Source organism: Schistocerca piceifrons, chromosome X (assembly GCF_021461385.2).
Source record: "Schistocerca piceifrons isolate TAMUIC-IGC-003096 chromosome X, iqSchPice1.1, whole genome shotgun sequence".
NCBI lineage: Eukaryota > Metazoa > Arthropoda > Insecta > Orthoptera > Acrididae > Schistocerca > Schistocerca piceifrons.
The window spans coordinates 449469576-449487467 of record NC_060149.1 but is presented as its reverse complement, the minus strand read 5'-3'; the positions used below and the strand labels follow the sequence as shown (position 1 = coordinate 449487467).

The 17892-nt window shown below is 46.0% G+C and overlaps 1 protein-coding gene across 1 annotated transcript in view; it reads left to right on the top strand.

The window, feature by feature from the left end:
• Positions 1–17892, top strand: part of LOC124721953 (thrombospondin type-1 domain-containing protein 7A-like) — a 1225854-nt gene that overhangs the window by 600758 nt on the left and 607204 nt on the right. Inside the window, exon 6 of the mRNA XM_047247119.1 lies at positions 2254–2407. Coding sequence (XP_047103075.1) covers positions 2254–2407 — 154 coding nt within the window. The remainder of the gene's footprint in view (positions 1–2253; positions 2408–17892) is intronic.

Sequence of the window (17892 nt, the reverse complement as noted above, 5' to 3'; positions counted from 1 at the left end):
GGACTGCCCATACGTTGACTGAAATCGGTTAGTTTATGCACAAGTCATAAGCACAGCTTTTGTGGTGTTGTGTCGCTTTGGGCTAGACACAGGAGAATTTTATGGCCTGAAAGTGTACTAATTGCCCAGCTCGACCTTCTGAGTCAACACTTTTCTGCTGCATCACCAGGACTGCCGTGCCAAGCATGGCCAATCTCGGAGTGAATAAACAGCCTTGTTGCTGCAGCAATACTGTGCTCGCTGGCTGCCTATGGCTTCTGCGATACCTTACTACCAGGCTTCCCCAGTATCAGCTTAACCCCGCTGGGACCGCTACAAGTTGAAGACCAGCAATATGTGTTTCACACTTCAGCGACCAAGATCGAGCATAATTCGGGCTCCAACGCTGTGTTCAAAAGAGCGCTCACGACTATAGGTCGGGCAGCGATTTTTTCGACGTGCGAGCCATCTATCGCTAGAAAAGTGGTCTCATTTCATATGAGAGCAGTGTCCAGACGCCTTGCTACCTGTCCCTTGCCATGTGTTGCCATCTTATGTAAATTTCTAGACTTATTTCGAAAGAAACATTGGCAAAAGTAACAGCTGCTGCCGCATATATCTGAGCCAATACGTGATCGTGTTGATGTGATATCACGCGTGTAGGATGCCTATGAGAAAGATAGGCTGCGGCGCGTACGTCACGAGGGTAGGCCTAAGCTCGCCAGCTCGCTGAGCTCAGCAGAACAACTGCGTTTCTAAACCTGTTAACTAGGAATTAGGTATTCACACACAAACAAGAATAGCATCTTCTATTGGAATCCGATGTTATGGAGTCTTACTGATTACTAGTACTGCAGCGACATACATAACGTTGCAGTACGCTGTAATTTAAGATCTGTGCACGACATAAATCGTTTAAGGACTTATTTATAGCATTCAGCCTCTTATGCTTAACAGTCCTCACTTCATGCAAGATGTAGTGCCTCATGCTACCGATAATAATTTTGACATGATTTTAGTTTTATTGTACCTAGTACAGCCGCTACAAAATAGTCGTAGGCTTATGGACTTCTGGTGGTTGTAGTGGTACTATAAATCAGTAAGACTCGACACCAACGGATTCCAGTCGAAGAGTCAATTCCCTATTGTTGCTAAATACCCAATTGTGAGTCAACAGGTTCATAAATACAGTCCGTCTGCTGAGTTGAGCGAGCTCAGGCCTATCTGCGACCCACGAAAATAACTGGTCTCGCAACTAACGTATGACCTCACACTAGTCCCATTGTTCGCCCCACCACTCGAACGCACTACTCCGTACAGGGCCCACGGGAAAATAGTGTGTAATTGAAAATGTACCTACTAAACGTCTTAACCTTGTCGTGTACTGTCTACAACTTGCATGCATTTAAACGAGCAGTTAAGAATTATTAAATACATCTGAAATAGTTACTCGCTTGCCACGAGAGACGGCTGCTGGAACTCGTAAGAGGCTCTGAGCGCTATGGGACTTAACTTCTGAGGTCATTAGTCCCCTAGAACTTAGAACTACTTAAACCTAAGGACGTCACACACATCCATGCCCGAGACCGTAGTGGTCGCGCGGTTCCAGACTGTAGCGCCTAGAACCGCTCGGCCACTCCGGCCGGCAGCTCGTAAGACCTGCATTGTCACGTGCTGTGACGTACGCTCCAAGACCTGTCTTTCTCGGACCCCCGTGACGTACGCAACGCGGCCTGTCCTCCTCATGTGCCTCGACGTGAGTAGTCGTTAGAGTTCGCAGTTTGCTGTCATTTCGTTACAAATACGTTGCGTCTGTTAGTGAGCAAGAAATTTTGGAACCTCGACAAAACGAAACTGCTCAATAAGTCACCTTGCACCTTTTTTGGAAGGATTATTACATATTCTGCCATTATTATTTTAAAATTTGTACTTTATCAGGACCTAAAGTAAACATCAAAGACAAATCTTGAAGCTTGGTCTTTTTCTCGTGTGTGTATCACTCTTTAAGGTATACCAGTTACATATGTGCCAGCAGATTTAGATAATGGTATAAAAGGCTGGTTTTCTAGCCCCGAAATTCTGTTTCGTGTTTGTATACTTTGATATAATGAACCTATTCCGTATTTCCAGCTTCTGAGTTGTAATTTTGTTGTAGCAGACCGCATGAGTTTTCAAGAAAATAATATGAGCGAATTTTTATAGGGTTAAGGTTTTCTTTTCAGCTCCTGCAACTCGGTGTGCTGTGTGTGAGGAACGAGTGCTGTCGTGTTTCAGCTGGTGGAGTCGCGGCCGTGCGAGTCGGTGTGCCTGCAGGAGCCAGTGCGCGAGGATGGCCGCGGCGAGTACCGCATCAAGATGGGCGATTGGCGCCGCTGCCAGGCGCCCAGAAGCATCGTGCCCGCCGGCATGCGCAACTCGCGCCACCGCGGTAAGAGCCTCACAACTTCACTCATATTTAGAATATCACAATCAAAATAAAAGACTAGCCATTCGATTGAAACATCAAAAATAAATTAAACAAGCCTAGCAAAACAGAAAGGAAGGTACTGAAGTATTATCCCATTATCTATGACACTATGAAGTTGCCTTATAAAAACTGCATTTCGGTAATACAAAAGTCACATAAGTTTTGGACGACAACGCCTCGTCACGGAACGTGGTGCTCTGAGGCTTTTCCGCTCTGAAAAGCAGGATAGACGGCGATCTACGGCAGATATGATGGAGTACAACGCTGGTGTAACAAGTGTTTCGGAGCACACCATACATTATTGAACATGGAGCTCCGCAGCAGACGACTCGTACGTGTTTCCGTGTTCATCCAACGACATCGTCCATTACGGTCACAGTGAGCACGGATTCCACCCAGTATCAGTGCAAATTTATGACGTTTCGGGATGAATCACGTTTCTTGTTTACCGCAACGACAGACACGTTCAGATAAACAGTCGTCTAGGAGAACAGCTGCTGGCTGATCCTGACGCTTAGTATGTGTTTAAGGAGAACCAAACAGCTGAAGTCATCAGTTTCCTATTCACCCCCCAGGACAGAAGCGGTGCATACAACCTGTCTGCGTATTAAATAAATTCTGTGTGCAAGTGTGAGAGAGTATCCTAATTGTTTGCGTAGGGTGTATCTGAGGAAGAATTTGGGAACCAACCCGGTATTCACCTGGTGAGATGTTGGAATCCCCTTAAAAACCACATGCAGGATGACTGGTACACCGACCCTTCGTCGATAATTCACTGGGCCGATTCGATCCGAGGCTTGTATAACTCCCCGCGGAAAAGGCTGCTCGACACACACACCATTCTACATCTACATACGGTACGCTGAGGGCCCAAAACATTATGACAATTTGCTTAACAGCTTGTTTGTCCGGATTTGGAACGAAATGCATCACTGATACTACGTATCAGGAATTCGACAATTTGTTGGCAGGTTTGAGAAGGTATGTCGCATTAGATATCTACGCATAGGTCATTTAATTCGCGTAAATAACTTGCCATTGATTTGTGTACACGGTGATGGTGCCCTACAGCGACCCAGATGAGTTCAACCGGATTTACATCAGGCGAATTTGGTCGCCAAGACATCAACATGAGTTCACTATAATGCTCCTGAAACCACTGTAGCACGGTTCTGACTCCGAGACAAGGATAGTTATGCTTCTGAAAGAAGACATCACCGTCGGGGAAGACATCAAGCATGAAGGGATGCAGGTGGTTCGCAGCCACAGATCTCATGCAAGCACAGGAGACTGTCTCCCACAGCATAATACTGCTCCGACTACCCTATGTCCGTGTCGCGCTGCACTTTTCAAGCCGCCTTTCACCTCCGTGACGGCGTTTGTGGAGACGACGATCGACCTAGTGTAAAGAAAATGTGATTCACCCGAAGGACCGATACTTTACCATTGCTCGACAGTTGAATCCCGAAGGTCTGTGCCCAGTGAAATCGTAATTGACGATGTCATTGGGCCAACATGTGAAGGCGTAGGGGTAGTCTACTGCGAAACTCCATGCTGAAGAATGTAGGATGAACGGTGTCCTCCGAAACACCCGTGCGTGCCTCAGCATTGTGCTCCTTCGGCATAGATGCCACAGATCACCGTCTATCCTACTTACAGAGCAGACAAGCCTCCGAATCTCACGTTCTGTGAAGAGTCATGGACGTCCAACCATTTAGCACCTAGTGAGAGTTTCCGTGTAGAAAACGGCAAAGCAGGTCGAATGTTCACGTGCTACAGTCGTGATAGATACGCTTCACAGGATGTGCGTGATAGTAATTTGCCCCATGTCAGAGTCGCTTATCTCAATGGATTTCCCCATCTGCAGCCCATTATCTTCACTATGGTGATCACCCGGCCGCTTACATACTTTTGCTATCGCGTCACATGTCCGCAGCGCTACCAGGAGGGATTCAACGTCGCGGTGTGCAATGAGTGGTCATAATGTTTTGGCTTAACAGTGTACATACTCGCCAAGCCACCTTACGGTGCGTGGTGGAGGGTACCGTATATCACTATTAGTCATTTCCTTTCCTGTTCCTCTCGTAGACAGATCGAGGGAAAAACGACTAACTGTAAACTTCCATACGACCCCTGATTTCTCTCATCTTATCTTGTTGGCCCTTACACGAAATGTACGTTGGTAACACAAAATTGTTCTGCAGTCGGCCTTAACTGCTGGTTCTCCAAATTTCCGTAATGGTGCCTTAAAATATCGTCGCCTACTCGCTAGCGATTTCCAGTTAAGCATCTCCGTAATATCTGTGTCCTGATCGAACCTACTGGTAACTAATCTAGCAGCCCACCTGTGAATTGATTCAAAGTCTTTCTTTAATCCGACCTGATGGAATCCCAAACATGTGAACAGTACTCAATAACAGGTAACACTATCGTTCTATTCGTTGTCTCGTTTATAGACGAGCTACATTTCCCAAAATTTTCCCAATAAAAGTCGAGAATTCGTCTTCCCTACTACCAACCTTATGTAATCATTCCATTTCATATCGTTTTCAATGTTACTAATGCTGTATTCGAACGTTACATGATTATTTTTCATACTCTTACGCAATAACTTTAATTTTCCTGCATTTACAGCAAGCCGCCACTCATAAAACCAACTGTAAATTCTGTCTAAGCCATCTTGTATCCTCTTCAAGCCATTTAACGACGACACCTTTCCGTAAACTACAGCGTCATCAGCAAACAGTCGTAAACTGCTGCTCACCCTGTCCGTCAGATCATTTATGAACGTCTTCCAGAGACCTGGCTCCATTTCTCGTCAATTTGTTTGCAACAGATTTTATGAACCTGTAAAACAGAAATTGAAATTAAATGCACAAAAATTTTGAAATTCGTAAAAAAATATTATGAGTTTCAGGAGTGCCTATTGCAATGGACGTTGGGTCTTGGTGACATATTAGCAAACGTTAGAAAGGAAGCGAAAAATTTAAGAAAATTACTTTATTGATGGTTTGCTTAACAGAATACAGCCTTATTAGGCAGATATCACTTATACACTGATTATAAATTTAAAAAAGACATTAATTGTGACAATCTTATTTTTGATGATACTCGAGAAATATTTGTCCTGTGATTTTAGACAGAGGAAAGCTGAACAGCGTTGTCACTTTATTTTGGTTTTCATCGAGCAGCCGGTGCTCTTACACCTTGTGCTATTTTTGAACTCAGTCATTTCTGGCAAATGGGCTACAGTTGATGAGCAGCAGCTTCGCCTTTTAAGAGTTGAGCCCTCGTCTTGTCCTTAAGACTGTTGTTTCTCTTGCCCACTTAACAGATGGTCTGAACTTGTTTGCCTGAAATCAAGATACTGCAGGATACTCTACTTTGGCTCATAATTTTTAATTCGGTCAATTCTTTATTGATTCCAACTATTTGCATTTCCGGTATCTATGTTCAAATGTGTGTGAAATCTTATGGGACTTAACTGATAAGGCCATCATTCCCTAAGCTTATACACTACTTAAACTATATTATCCTAAGGACAAACACATACACAGTCATGCCCGAGGGAGGACTCGAACCTCCACCGGGACCAGCCGCACAGCCCATAACTGCAGCGTCCCAGACCGCTCGGCTAATCCCGCGCGGCCCGGTATCTACGAGGTGAAGCATAGTTTTTACAGTCCACTCTCTGGTTTTAGTACAGATCCTAAAAAAACTCATTATCCTGTCAATCAGGTTTATGCCACCCATACTTTTGTTGTAGCAAAAAAATGGTTCAAATGGCTCTGAGCACTATGCGACTTAACTTCGGAGGTCATCAGTCGCCTAAACTTAGAATTAATTAAACCTAACTAACCTAAGGACATCACACACATCCATGCCCGAGGCAGGATTCGAACCTGCGACCGTAGCGGTCGCTCGGCTCCAGACTGTAGCGCGTAGAACCGCACGGCCACTCCGGCCGGCTTTGTTGTAGCAACCGTTTACTGCTGGAAATTGAAAATTTATGGTAAGTTCCTATGGGACCAAACTGCCGAGGTCATCGTTTCCTAAGCTTACACACTACTTAACCTAACTTAAACTAACTTACGCTAAGGACAACACACACACCCATGCCTGAGGGAGGACTTGAACCTCCAACGGGGGGAGCCGCGCGAACGATTACTGCTGGGCGAGGAACCTGAACGTATATCACATCTATCTTCGACTGCAGGAGATCCCGGGTTCAAGTCCCGGTCGGGGCACACATTTTCATGTGTCCCCGTTGACGTATGTCAACGCCTGTAAGCAGCTAAGGGTGTTCATCTCATTGTAAATTACAATAATCATGTTTGCTATCAGGTGGACAGCCCTGGATATTCATGACTTCATTACTGTTCCAGAAAATGATTGTACTTACAAACATTAATAACAGTATGTCAGATAATGGTATTTAGCATCAATCACAGCAAGAAATTTATTGGAAAGCAGCGAAGATAATCACCACTGACGCCTACGAACCAGTGCTCAAAAATGTGGCACGAAGTCCCTGAGTCCATTAAAGTGGACAGCACTAACAATAATTAAAGAAACATACAATACTACCAAAACTTATTACATAGGAAAGCCTTAAAAAACACTTACAGATGCTGTCTACAATTGGTGCATATGTTCATGAAATAAGTATCGAAAAATACGCAATAGTGAAAAAGTACTCACCTACCATGGCAAACGTCTTAAAGCTAATACTTGGAGCCAGTTGCTCGTAGTGACCGTTTCTCCTGCCAGATAGCTACATAATACAGTCCGTCCAAATGGACCACAGGTATTGCGACGGTAAACGCAGAATCTTTGGTAACAGGACAAAAAACTCTATTTCCATTATAGTGTCCATCAGTTCTCAAGAGTTTATACAATGAGATGCCAAAAGTCATAGGATACCTCCTAATATCGTGTCGGACCCTCTTTTGCCCTGCGTAGTGCAGCAATCCGACGTGCCATGGATTCAACAAGTCGTTGGAAGTCCCCTGCAGAAATGCTGAGCCATGCTGCCTCTATAGCTGTCCATTACTGCCAAGGTGTCGGTGTAGTATTTTGGGCACGGACTGTCCTCTCCATTATGTCCCATGAATGTTCTATGGAATTCACCTCGGGCGATCTGAAAGGCCAAATCATTTGCTAGAATTGTCCAGAACATTGTGAACAATTGTGGACCGGTGGCATTCGTGAGGGGAATTAACAGTCTTTGAAATCGAAATGGTAGTTGGAGATAGAGGCATGGGACTTTCCATTTCAGAAATCGTCATAAAATTCGGTATTCTGAGATCCACAGTGTGAGATCAAGAGTGTGCCGCGAATACCAAATTTCAGGCTTTACCTCTCACCAGGCACAACACGGTGGTCGACGGCCTCTACTTACATCAGCGGTGTTTGTGTGGAGTTGTAAGTGCTAACAGACAGGCCAAACTGCGTGAAATAACAGCAGAAATCAATGTGGGACGTACGACAAACGTATCCGTTAGAACAGTGAGGCGAATTTCAGCGTTCATTGGCTATTGCAGCAGACGATCAACGCGAGTGCCTTTGCTAACAGCGTGACATGCTTGCAGCGTCTCTCCTGGGCTCGTGACAATATCAGTCTGACGCTAGACTACTGGAAAACCGTGGCCTCGTCAGGTGAGTCCCGATTTCAGATGTACAAGAGCTGATGGTAGGGTTCGAGAAGGGCGCAGACCCCACGAAGCCATGGATCCAAGTTGTCAACAAGGTGCTGTGGAAGCAGGTGGTGGCCCCACAACAGTGTGTGCCGTGTTTACATGAAATGGAATGGGTCCTCTGATCCAACTGAACCGACTATTGACTGGAAATGATTATGTTCGGCAACCTGGAGACTATTTGCAGCCATTTGCGATGGAATTTTTATGGATGACAATGCACCATGTCACCAGGCCGTAATTATGCGCTATTGGTTTGAATAGCATTGTGGACAGTTCTAGCGAATGATTTGGCCAGCCATATCACCCGAGAGGAATCCCATCGAACATTTATCGGACATAACCGAGAGGTCAGTTCGCACACAAATTGCTTCACCAGGAACACTTCCGCACTTATGGACGGGCATAGAGGCTACATGGCTCAGTATTTCTGTAGGGGACTTTCAACAACTTGTTGAATCCATGCCACGTCGAGCTGCTCCAGTGCGCCTGGCAAAAGGAGGTCCGCCACGACATTAGAAGGTATCCCATGACTTTTGTCACAACGGTCTATGTTGTCTATCTTAATTGTCAAAGAGAACCACACATCACAGATCTGCTACTCGGCTCTCGGGTTTGGAGACTGAAATAATTTTTTTATCGTCATTTCAAGAAAAGCTATTATTCTTGGAGTACTTATGCAGTGCCAATAAGGCTAGTCATTTGAACAGTTGGTCCATATCTTCCATTATTCTTCTAGTCTCGTAATGAACGAAATGCATTTTCGGACAATTATTTTACCGATTCACTCTAGTTCAATCTCTCAGCTGCTTACATAAAACTATTGAAAACTTACAAGTGTCCGTTCCTTTGACAGAAACTGTTTCAGACAGATGGAAGAAAAAGCGGAGAACTGCAGATAGGAAGTTATAAATTATCTTCGCCGTGTAATTCGTTTTTGTTAGAGGATACATCCATCTCCGAGCAATGTATTGGATGAAGAAAATTGTAGTGTCATTTACATTATTAGAACAAAAAAAGAGTAACCTACTATTGAACATCAAAAGAACGTGGTCCCCTGTCGCTGTCTGGTCTCTTTATGCTTACACAGGTGTGCATTTTACTTCTGTGGTACATATGGCACCATTAACAAAGAACGAGTTTTGAATTCTCGCTCCTTTCCTGCACCTTCTCCACAGAATCTCCACAACGGTATGTTGAGCCAATTTATTTGCCATTTCATGGATCTGCAGCGCTTCTGACCATATATCGCCGGGCGCTCAATATTTTACCTGAATAATTTGTTATGCAAATTTGGTTTTGTGCATAAAATCCATTACCGCGAAGAGCGGCCACGTAAACAGCCTGCTGTTGACGGAGGAAAAGTTTGCTTCAGCACATCCTGGAAATTCCCACAAAGTTATCACAGCAGCAAAAGATACCGTTAGTATCACGCCGACGATCGTCGTTTCTGATTATTAAACAATAGGTCAACGTTGCATGTTGGCATTCTATTATCCGCAATTTTTTTGTGTGAAAGATTAAACGGGAAATACTGAAACGGTTGGTCAAAAAGATTTCGGGTTTGCAGCCGGTCGTCGTAAACTTCATTGCACGATATTTCGACTTTTTGACCAGTTGATTCGCCGGGAAAATTTCAAATTTTACACTGACACGGTTTTTCGAACTCAGCTCAGTTTACAGTTATGAGTTGATAATTGGTTGTTTCGTTTCTAAGGTTCAAATGGCTCTGAGCACTATGGGACTTAACATCTGAGGTCATCAGTCCCCTAGAAATTAGAACTACTTAAATCTAACTAACCTAAGGACATCACATACATCCATGCTCGAGGCAGGATTCAAACCTGCGACCGTGGCGGTCGCGCGGTTCCAGACTGAAGCGCCTAGAATCGCTCGGCCACACCGGCCGGCTCCGTATTTCGCATTGGCTTTTATTATGGGATATGCAGAACGATAGCACATTTTTACAAATCTTTAGTTGTCAAAGAATGAGTGAACGTGAAGGTAATGCGTGTATATACAAGTGATAATGCAGTTGCATTACGGGATACACATCTCAACCGTAGCAGTACATTCATCGCATAGTATAATACTACGGTTAAGATTTATAATTGCTGCCGGTTCCCAAACGAGCATGACAGTGACACAGAGTTCCTCTATGGTCTTCCACATATCATCCATTACTGCTGCGCATTGTTTTGCAGTAACCTTATGAAGCTAAACGTACCTTCTATAAGGAAAGTTGAACTTTAGGATAGGGCGCGAAAGGGGGGGGGGGGGGGGTCAAAGTGGACCCGTTCATGGCACATTATGAAATTTTTGTACGCCTGCTGACGGTCAAGAATTTCCTTTCAGTGTGTATTCCTGCCTGTGTAAATTGCATAGTTCAGAAATTGTGTGCCCTTTGGGTGTACAGTGCATGTTGGGAAGCTCAAGGATGTCTACAGAGTGACTGAAGCCTCCAGCCTATTCAGCTTAATGCTGCGTTCCCTGCTTCCGTACTTATTGTTCACGTTTCCAATGTTGCACACGCGACTTTCTTAAGATTTCGCGCAACGTCAGCGCCCCGCAATGCAGAAATGAGGCAAAGTGATGGCCAATGGTCTGACAGTGGGTCACGGCCTTGGCGTCAGAGGCGCTCCGTGTTATGCTACAACGGTGTTCTTCAGTGGCAGACGCTCGCATTTCGAGGTTTCAGGCCCGCCAGTATCCACTGCGAAGGTGCAGAAAGACTACCGTGCATGGAACATGACCCGCTGCCCCATTCCAGAAGTCAGACTCTGGTAGGCGCGGATGGCAGATCAGCAGCGCTGTGGCAGCAAGTCCTGCTAGGAGACTCTGTGCAGGAAGCGGCTGGCCAAACGGGATCGCGAACTCGTGGCTGCAGCTGGCGTTGTCCAGTCCCCTCATTGCCTGGCGTTGACCTGGTCTCTTGGTAGAGCTGCTGAACTCCGCATGTCTCTGCGTCAAATGCTACTTTTATTTATGTGACACTGGTGTGCACCTGTTGCGCGAAAGTCCCACACCCAGTCATGTAACTCATAACAAGAGTCTTGCTCTGGTGTAGTGACACCATCCTGCCCCCTCTGGCTATTACCGCTGCAAGGTGCAGTTTTCCACTGAGTATGGCTACCCCATCCCACAATCCTTTCAAGAATTAGTTGCTGTGGCCCACATGATACCACATGCTTACTGCCCATCAGTAGCTTGACACAATGCTACACCGTGGTGCCTTACAAATTATTCCAAGTTCTACTAAAACTAGATAGTGACACCACACCTTATACCTCTTGTTGTCCTGCCAAGAATTCGTCTTTTGTAGACCTTCATCTGCTTACCAATTGTTTTGATTCCCCGTTGCTTCGCGTCGAAGGGGCTTCTCGTCCTTCCAACTTGATGTCCTACTAACTAAATGCAGTTTGGTAAAAACGGTAAATATTCTGAAAACTGGTCCAAGTTAAAGAATAGCAACTAGTAATTGAGTGTAACCAGATTAACTTTATTTACATACTGTGAGCTGAAGCAATAACATCGTCCTTCCTCCCTCCCCCACCCCACGCCCACCCCTCCTCACCCCCCCCCCCCCACAACCAAACACACATACTCCTCTGAAAAAGTTTACCATTTGTTGTCATAATAATTGAGGTTTGGAAAGCATATACATTTGTGAAATGAGATAAGTATCAACAAAAGTAAAATCAGATAATATGGAGTATAGGCAAATCAAATAAGGCGATGCTGAGTAAATTAGATTAGAAAATGGTATCTACGTCTACATCTACATTTATACTCCGCAAGCCACCCAACGGTGTGTAGCGGAGGTCACTCTTGACTAAAAGTAGTAGAGGCGTTTTGCTATGCGGGAAACAAAGTAACTGATAGTGGCCAAGATACAGGTGACGTAAACGTAGCATTTTTGTCAAAGAGAAATTTGTTAATATATAACATAAATTTAAATGTTCGGAAGTACTTGCTGAAAATATAAAGTGTCTGGAGTGTAGCCTTGGCGAGCAATAGAACGTGAATGACAAGTAACGAAGACAAGAAGAGAGTAGAAGCTTTTTAAATGTGTTACTGCGGAAGAATATTTAACTTTAGGTGCACAGATAGGATGTCTGAACCGTCATGGGGGAAAAGTAATTTGTTGCATCATCAAACTAGTCGTCGGGTTGAATATCGCAACAACAGCACATGTAAACTGACTATTTTGTTTGGTTGATAGGGAAATATATCCATTAGCATAAGTATCAAATTTTGTAGTAATTTGTACTATTAGAATAATCTTTCCCCGCAATTTACTCCTGTCTATAATATATTTGGTCAGAGGTATGCACTTTCTGCTCAACACTTTATTTATCTTGGAATAAAAAATGGTTCAAATGGCTCTGAGCACTATGGGACTTAACTGCTGAGGACATCAGTCCCCTAGAACTTAGAACTACTTAAATCTAACTAACCTAAGGACATCACACACATCCATGCCCGAGGCAGGATTCGAACGTGCGACCGTAGCAGTCGCGCGGTTCCAGACTGTAGCGCCTAGAACCGCTCGGCCACCCCGGCCGGCTATCATGGAATAAATTATGTTATAGCAAAGTCAGTTAGTGGAAAGCAGAAAACCATTTGTAAGAAGATTATTTGAGTTTCAGAATGTACTGTCACAGAGAGCAAACTCTGAGTTCATTTGGTAACTGAGTATCACATCTAAATACAGTTTTTGGACAGTGATCACCCGAATCATATGATGTAAACATTGTGGAAAACAAATGTGCATTAGGAATGTATGCGAATACTCATGTGCAGACCTTAGGGATTTTGACGAAGTTAATAAAAAACGGAAATGAATAGTTACTCTTGGCAGAATTCTGATAGCACAGTAGTGCACCATGTTAGGAAGGGTAGTCATAAAGTTTTAACTATCAGCTCTAAAGTATACAGGTATTTAACTAATTTCTTACTTGTTTACGGGCATATAACTGCAGTCTCGTAAACTCTGGAATAAATTACACCAAATTACCGTAAAAGAGGTCTGACAGGTCAAAAAAGGAAGCAGACCATCGTCATCTTATCAAATCCTAGCAGCACGCTACGGTTCTCAGTCGTGGGTGATTCAAGGTGTACAAAATCTACAGACGTATATCGACAAAGAAAAAAAAATTATTTAATTTTACCTTTTATGACTACGAGTCGTATATCGTGATTATACGTTACGATAACTGTTGTGGGTTGGCAGGAGAGCCAACACCGGTATACTAGAAGAAGCCGAAAGGCACGCGTTTTAGCTCACGCAGGCTGGCGTGAGGTTTGGAACAGGACAAGGAAATTAGACTTTAGAAAAACGGACGTAGCTGGTGGAATACTTAACTTTAATCCATAAATGTTGAGCGTCGCTCTTGACTGTACATGACTCAGTATCAATAGTAACTGGTAATGGCGCCTTGCTGGGTCGTAGCAAATGACGTAGCTGAAGGCTATGCTAACTATCGTCTCAGCAAATGAGAGCGTATTTTGTCAGTGAACCATCGCTATCAAAGTCGGTTGTACAACTCGGGCGAGTGCTAGGAAGTCTCTCTAGACCTGCCGTGTGGCGGCGCTCGGTCTCCAATCACTGATCGTGGCGACACGCGGGTCCGACGTATACTAACGGACCGCGGCCGATTTAAAGGCTACCACCTAGCAAGTGTGGTGCCTGGCGGTGACACCACATTCCTCCCCCGCAAATCGGCGCACGGTTGTGGCATAAGGCTTCCGCCCGCCGTGGGGAGGACCCCATGTTGACGTATGCGACGAGGTGGGGAGCCTAACAACAGGCGAGGCTGTGCCACCCGCACCCTGCCATTCGGACCGCGGGGAGCTAGGAAACGCCTGGAAACCTGCTCCAGGGTGCACGCCAACATGCGGTGTATGCGTCCGCAAAGAGACAGGAGGGGCCGAAGGAACGACCTCCATCGGGCCGGGGCACCCGACGGGCGAAGGCGACATATGGTCCGGAACGGGCAAGAGTTCCATGTCGGAGGACAACTGGTCACGGGAAGCGATCGGCGGCGCGTGAACCAGGGAGACGCCCGGCGGTTGCAGCGACGCGTCCACTGCGGGCGTCGCCGGCGGGAGAACAGGCGACGGCGGCGGCGGCGCGTCGCCATGAGGCAAAATGGAAGGCAGCGTCGGTAACACCTGGGGCTGAGGCGAGCCAGTAGATGGGTCCCCAGGGCGCTGACCGGACGGCACCGTCGCTGAAAGCAGACGGGGAGCGGCAGATCCCGTGCGACGACAGAGGCGCAGCTGATTGAGATGCCGACGCACCTCACCAGAGGCCCCCAAAACCAGATACATAGCGCGGCCGAGGCAGCGAAGAATGCGCTCTTCGAGCCAACGCCGTGAACCTCGATAGTTGCGGTAGTAGACAACGTCGCTTACCAATCGTTCAGCGGCACCGTTTGGCTGTGGCGAAAACGGCGCGAACGTCAGATGTTGAATACCATTGGCCTTGCAGAATGACTGAAATTCTGCGGACATGAATTGTGGGTCATTGTCGGAAACAATAGTTTGTGGAAGACCTTCAATGCAAAAGATAGCGGATAACGCTTGGATGGTGGCACATGACGTCGTGGAAGACATCCGGACAACAAAAGGAAAATTACTGAATGAATCTACCACAACGAACCATCGAGAATGCCAGAATGGACCAGCAAAATCGATGTGCAAGCGTTGCCAAGGGGAAGTGGCTTTTGGCCATGCAAAGAATTTCCGCGGTGATGCTGATTGTTGTTCGGCACACACCATGCAAGAAGAGCAGATATTCGTAATTGCGGCATCGATTCCGAACCAAGTACAGTGCTGACGAGCAAGTTGTTTCGTTCTCACTATACCCCAATGTCCTTGGTGGAGAAGCTGTAAGACAGAGGACTGTAACGAACGTTGGACCACGACCCTGGACTGATCATTATCAGAACGCAACAGCAAAACACCCCGTCGTACAAAAAGTCTCTCCTGGTGAGCAAAAAATCGGCGAACCAACGGATCCCCGATCCGTGACTTTGACAAGGGCCATTGCGTAGCAACAAAACGCAAAACGGTAGCAAGGACAGGGTCGGCAGCTGCGGCTGTAGCTACACGACGAGAATCAATCGGAAACGATTCGACCACGTCATCGGTTTCCGAATCAATGAACATGCAAGCAAGTTGGGAGGAATCGAATGCTCTATCCTCAGCAACAGGCAAACGGGACAACGCATCGGCGTTTCCGTGCTTAGCAGTGGACCGATACAAGATATCGTAGCGGTACTGCGAGAGGAAAATAGACCAGCGAATGAATTTCTGCGCTGTACGTGGAGGTACAGGCTTCACCTGATGAAAATGCGATGTCAAAGGTTTGAGTTTGTGATGATGGTAAAGTGACGACCATACAATAAATCATGAAACTTTGTAACACCAAATACGAGAGCCAATGCTTCTTTCTCGATCTGTGAATAATTTTTTTGCGCAGACGAGAGCAATTTGGACGCAAAGGCAATAGGGCGATCGTGCGATCCATCTTTGTGCGCAAGCACAGCACCGATCCCGAAATCCGATGCATCCACCATCAACAAAAGAGACTTCTGGGGATCGAATGGCATAAGGCAAGTATTGGAAAGCAACACCGATTTCAACTGGCGAAAGGCGCGTTCGCATTCCGTCGTCCAGACGAACGGAACACCTTTACGGCGTAAGCGATGAAGCGGAGCTGAAATGGAAGAGGCGTGGCCGGCCGCGGTGGTCTCGTGGTTCTAGGCGCGCAGTCCGGAACTGTGCGACTGCTACGGTCGCAGGTTCGAATCCTGCCTCGGGCATGGATGTGTGTGATGTCCTTAGGTTGGTTAGGTTTAAGTAGTTCTAAGTTCTAGAGGACTGATGACCCCAGCTGTTAAGTCCCATAGTGCTCAGAGCCATTTTTTTGAAGAGGCGTGTGATATGTTTATGATAATAGTTGATTTTTCCCAGCACACTCTGTAGCTGATTCAAATTCTGCGGCGAAGGCAAGTCTTGTATGGCACGGAGGTGCTCTGGACTACGATGTATGCCTTGGGCATTGAGTACATGTCCCAGATAGGGTAAGTCACTAGCAAAAAACACACGTTTGTCCTTCCGCAAGCGAAGACCATTTTGTCGCAAGACCTGAAATAATGTTCTGAGATTGGCTAAATGTTCTTCTTCCGTCTTTCCGGAGATCACAATATCGTCCAGATAGTTTGCTGCAGTAGGGACTGACGCACAAACAGTTTGTAGATATTGCTGAAACAATGCAGGGGCGGATGCACAACCGAATGGCAGTCGTTTGAATCGGTACAAACCAAGATGCGTGTTAACCACCAAAACGCGCTGGGATTCTTCGTCCACCGGTATTTGCAAGTACGCATCTGCTAGGTCCAACTTCGAAAAATGTTTACCCCGGCACAGTTTGTCAAAAAGATCTTCCAGGCGGGGTAAAGGAAAAGTTGCAGTCACTAGTTGTGGATTCACTGTTGCCTTGAAGTCCTCACAAAGTCTCAATTTTCCCGAAGGTTTTGGTGAAATTACTAAGGGTGATGCCCAGAGAGAAGGCTGCACACGTTCAGTTACACCTTGTGATTCCAAATCGTGTAATGTTTTTGCGACCTCATCACGCAATGCGTGGGGAACATTGCGCACTCTGAAAAATTTCGGTTGCGTGTTTACTTCCAGTTCCAAATGTGCTTTATAGTTCTTAGCGCAACCGAGGCCCGGTGCAAAAATGTCTGCAAATTCTTCACATAGACGAGAAACACTGTCTGAAGGCACAGTCTGGTTCACTGATAGGACCTGATTTACTATAGACAAGTTAAACAGCTGAAATAAATCGAAACCAAACAAGTTCACTGCAGAAGAAGAACGAAGGACGTAAAATGACACAAGTTTTGTTTGTCCCTTGTATGTTGCAAGAAGGCTGCACTGTCCTAACACAGGGAGCTCGTGACCTGAATAGGTAGTTAACAGTTGCGGCACGCAACGGAGGTGTGCCCAGCGGTTTGTAAGTGTCTTGATTGATTAGTGAAACTGCAGCCCCGGTATCGAGCTAGAATGGTATCAATTTGCCGTTAATGTCCAAGTCCACAAAAAGTTTATTGTCGTGCTGACGACAAGAGCGACTGTCTCGTGCAACGTGAACTGACACTGGTACAAAATCACTTGCGACTTGACGGGAGTTCCTGCGATGTCGACGCACACTATTTGTGGGACGAACACAGTCACTGTTAGAGAGAGTGACACTGGGCGGAGAGGAATGAACTATATGAATTTCCATGGGCGAAGTGTCGCGAGCCTGAGTATCCTTGGTTCGATTCCGATTCCGGCGCGAAGCAAAGGGCCTGGAATGATTTTGAGTTTCCAATCTGAGCTTTTTCTAGCAAACACTTTGACCATGTCCGTTTTTATTACAGTAAAAGCAAATAGCTTGTCGTGACGGGCAATTTTCACGCGAATGTCTAGTAGCACACCGCGGGCATGATTTTAGCCCTGCATTTGCTTGCCGGCGCCGTACACGTGGCTGAGAGCCTGGCGGCAGCGGCGCGGTCTTGCGCGAGGACTGTTTACTGTTCTGTGCAGCTCGCCCGGCGGGCCGGTTAACCTGACACACGGGTGGCGAAGTTTCAAATGATTCCTGAGCAAAGTCAAGTGTGTCCTGCCGATCCAATATGTCCATCACTTGTTGAAGGGAGGGATTGACTAGTTTCAAAATCTGTTCCCGTATACGAA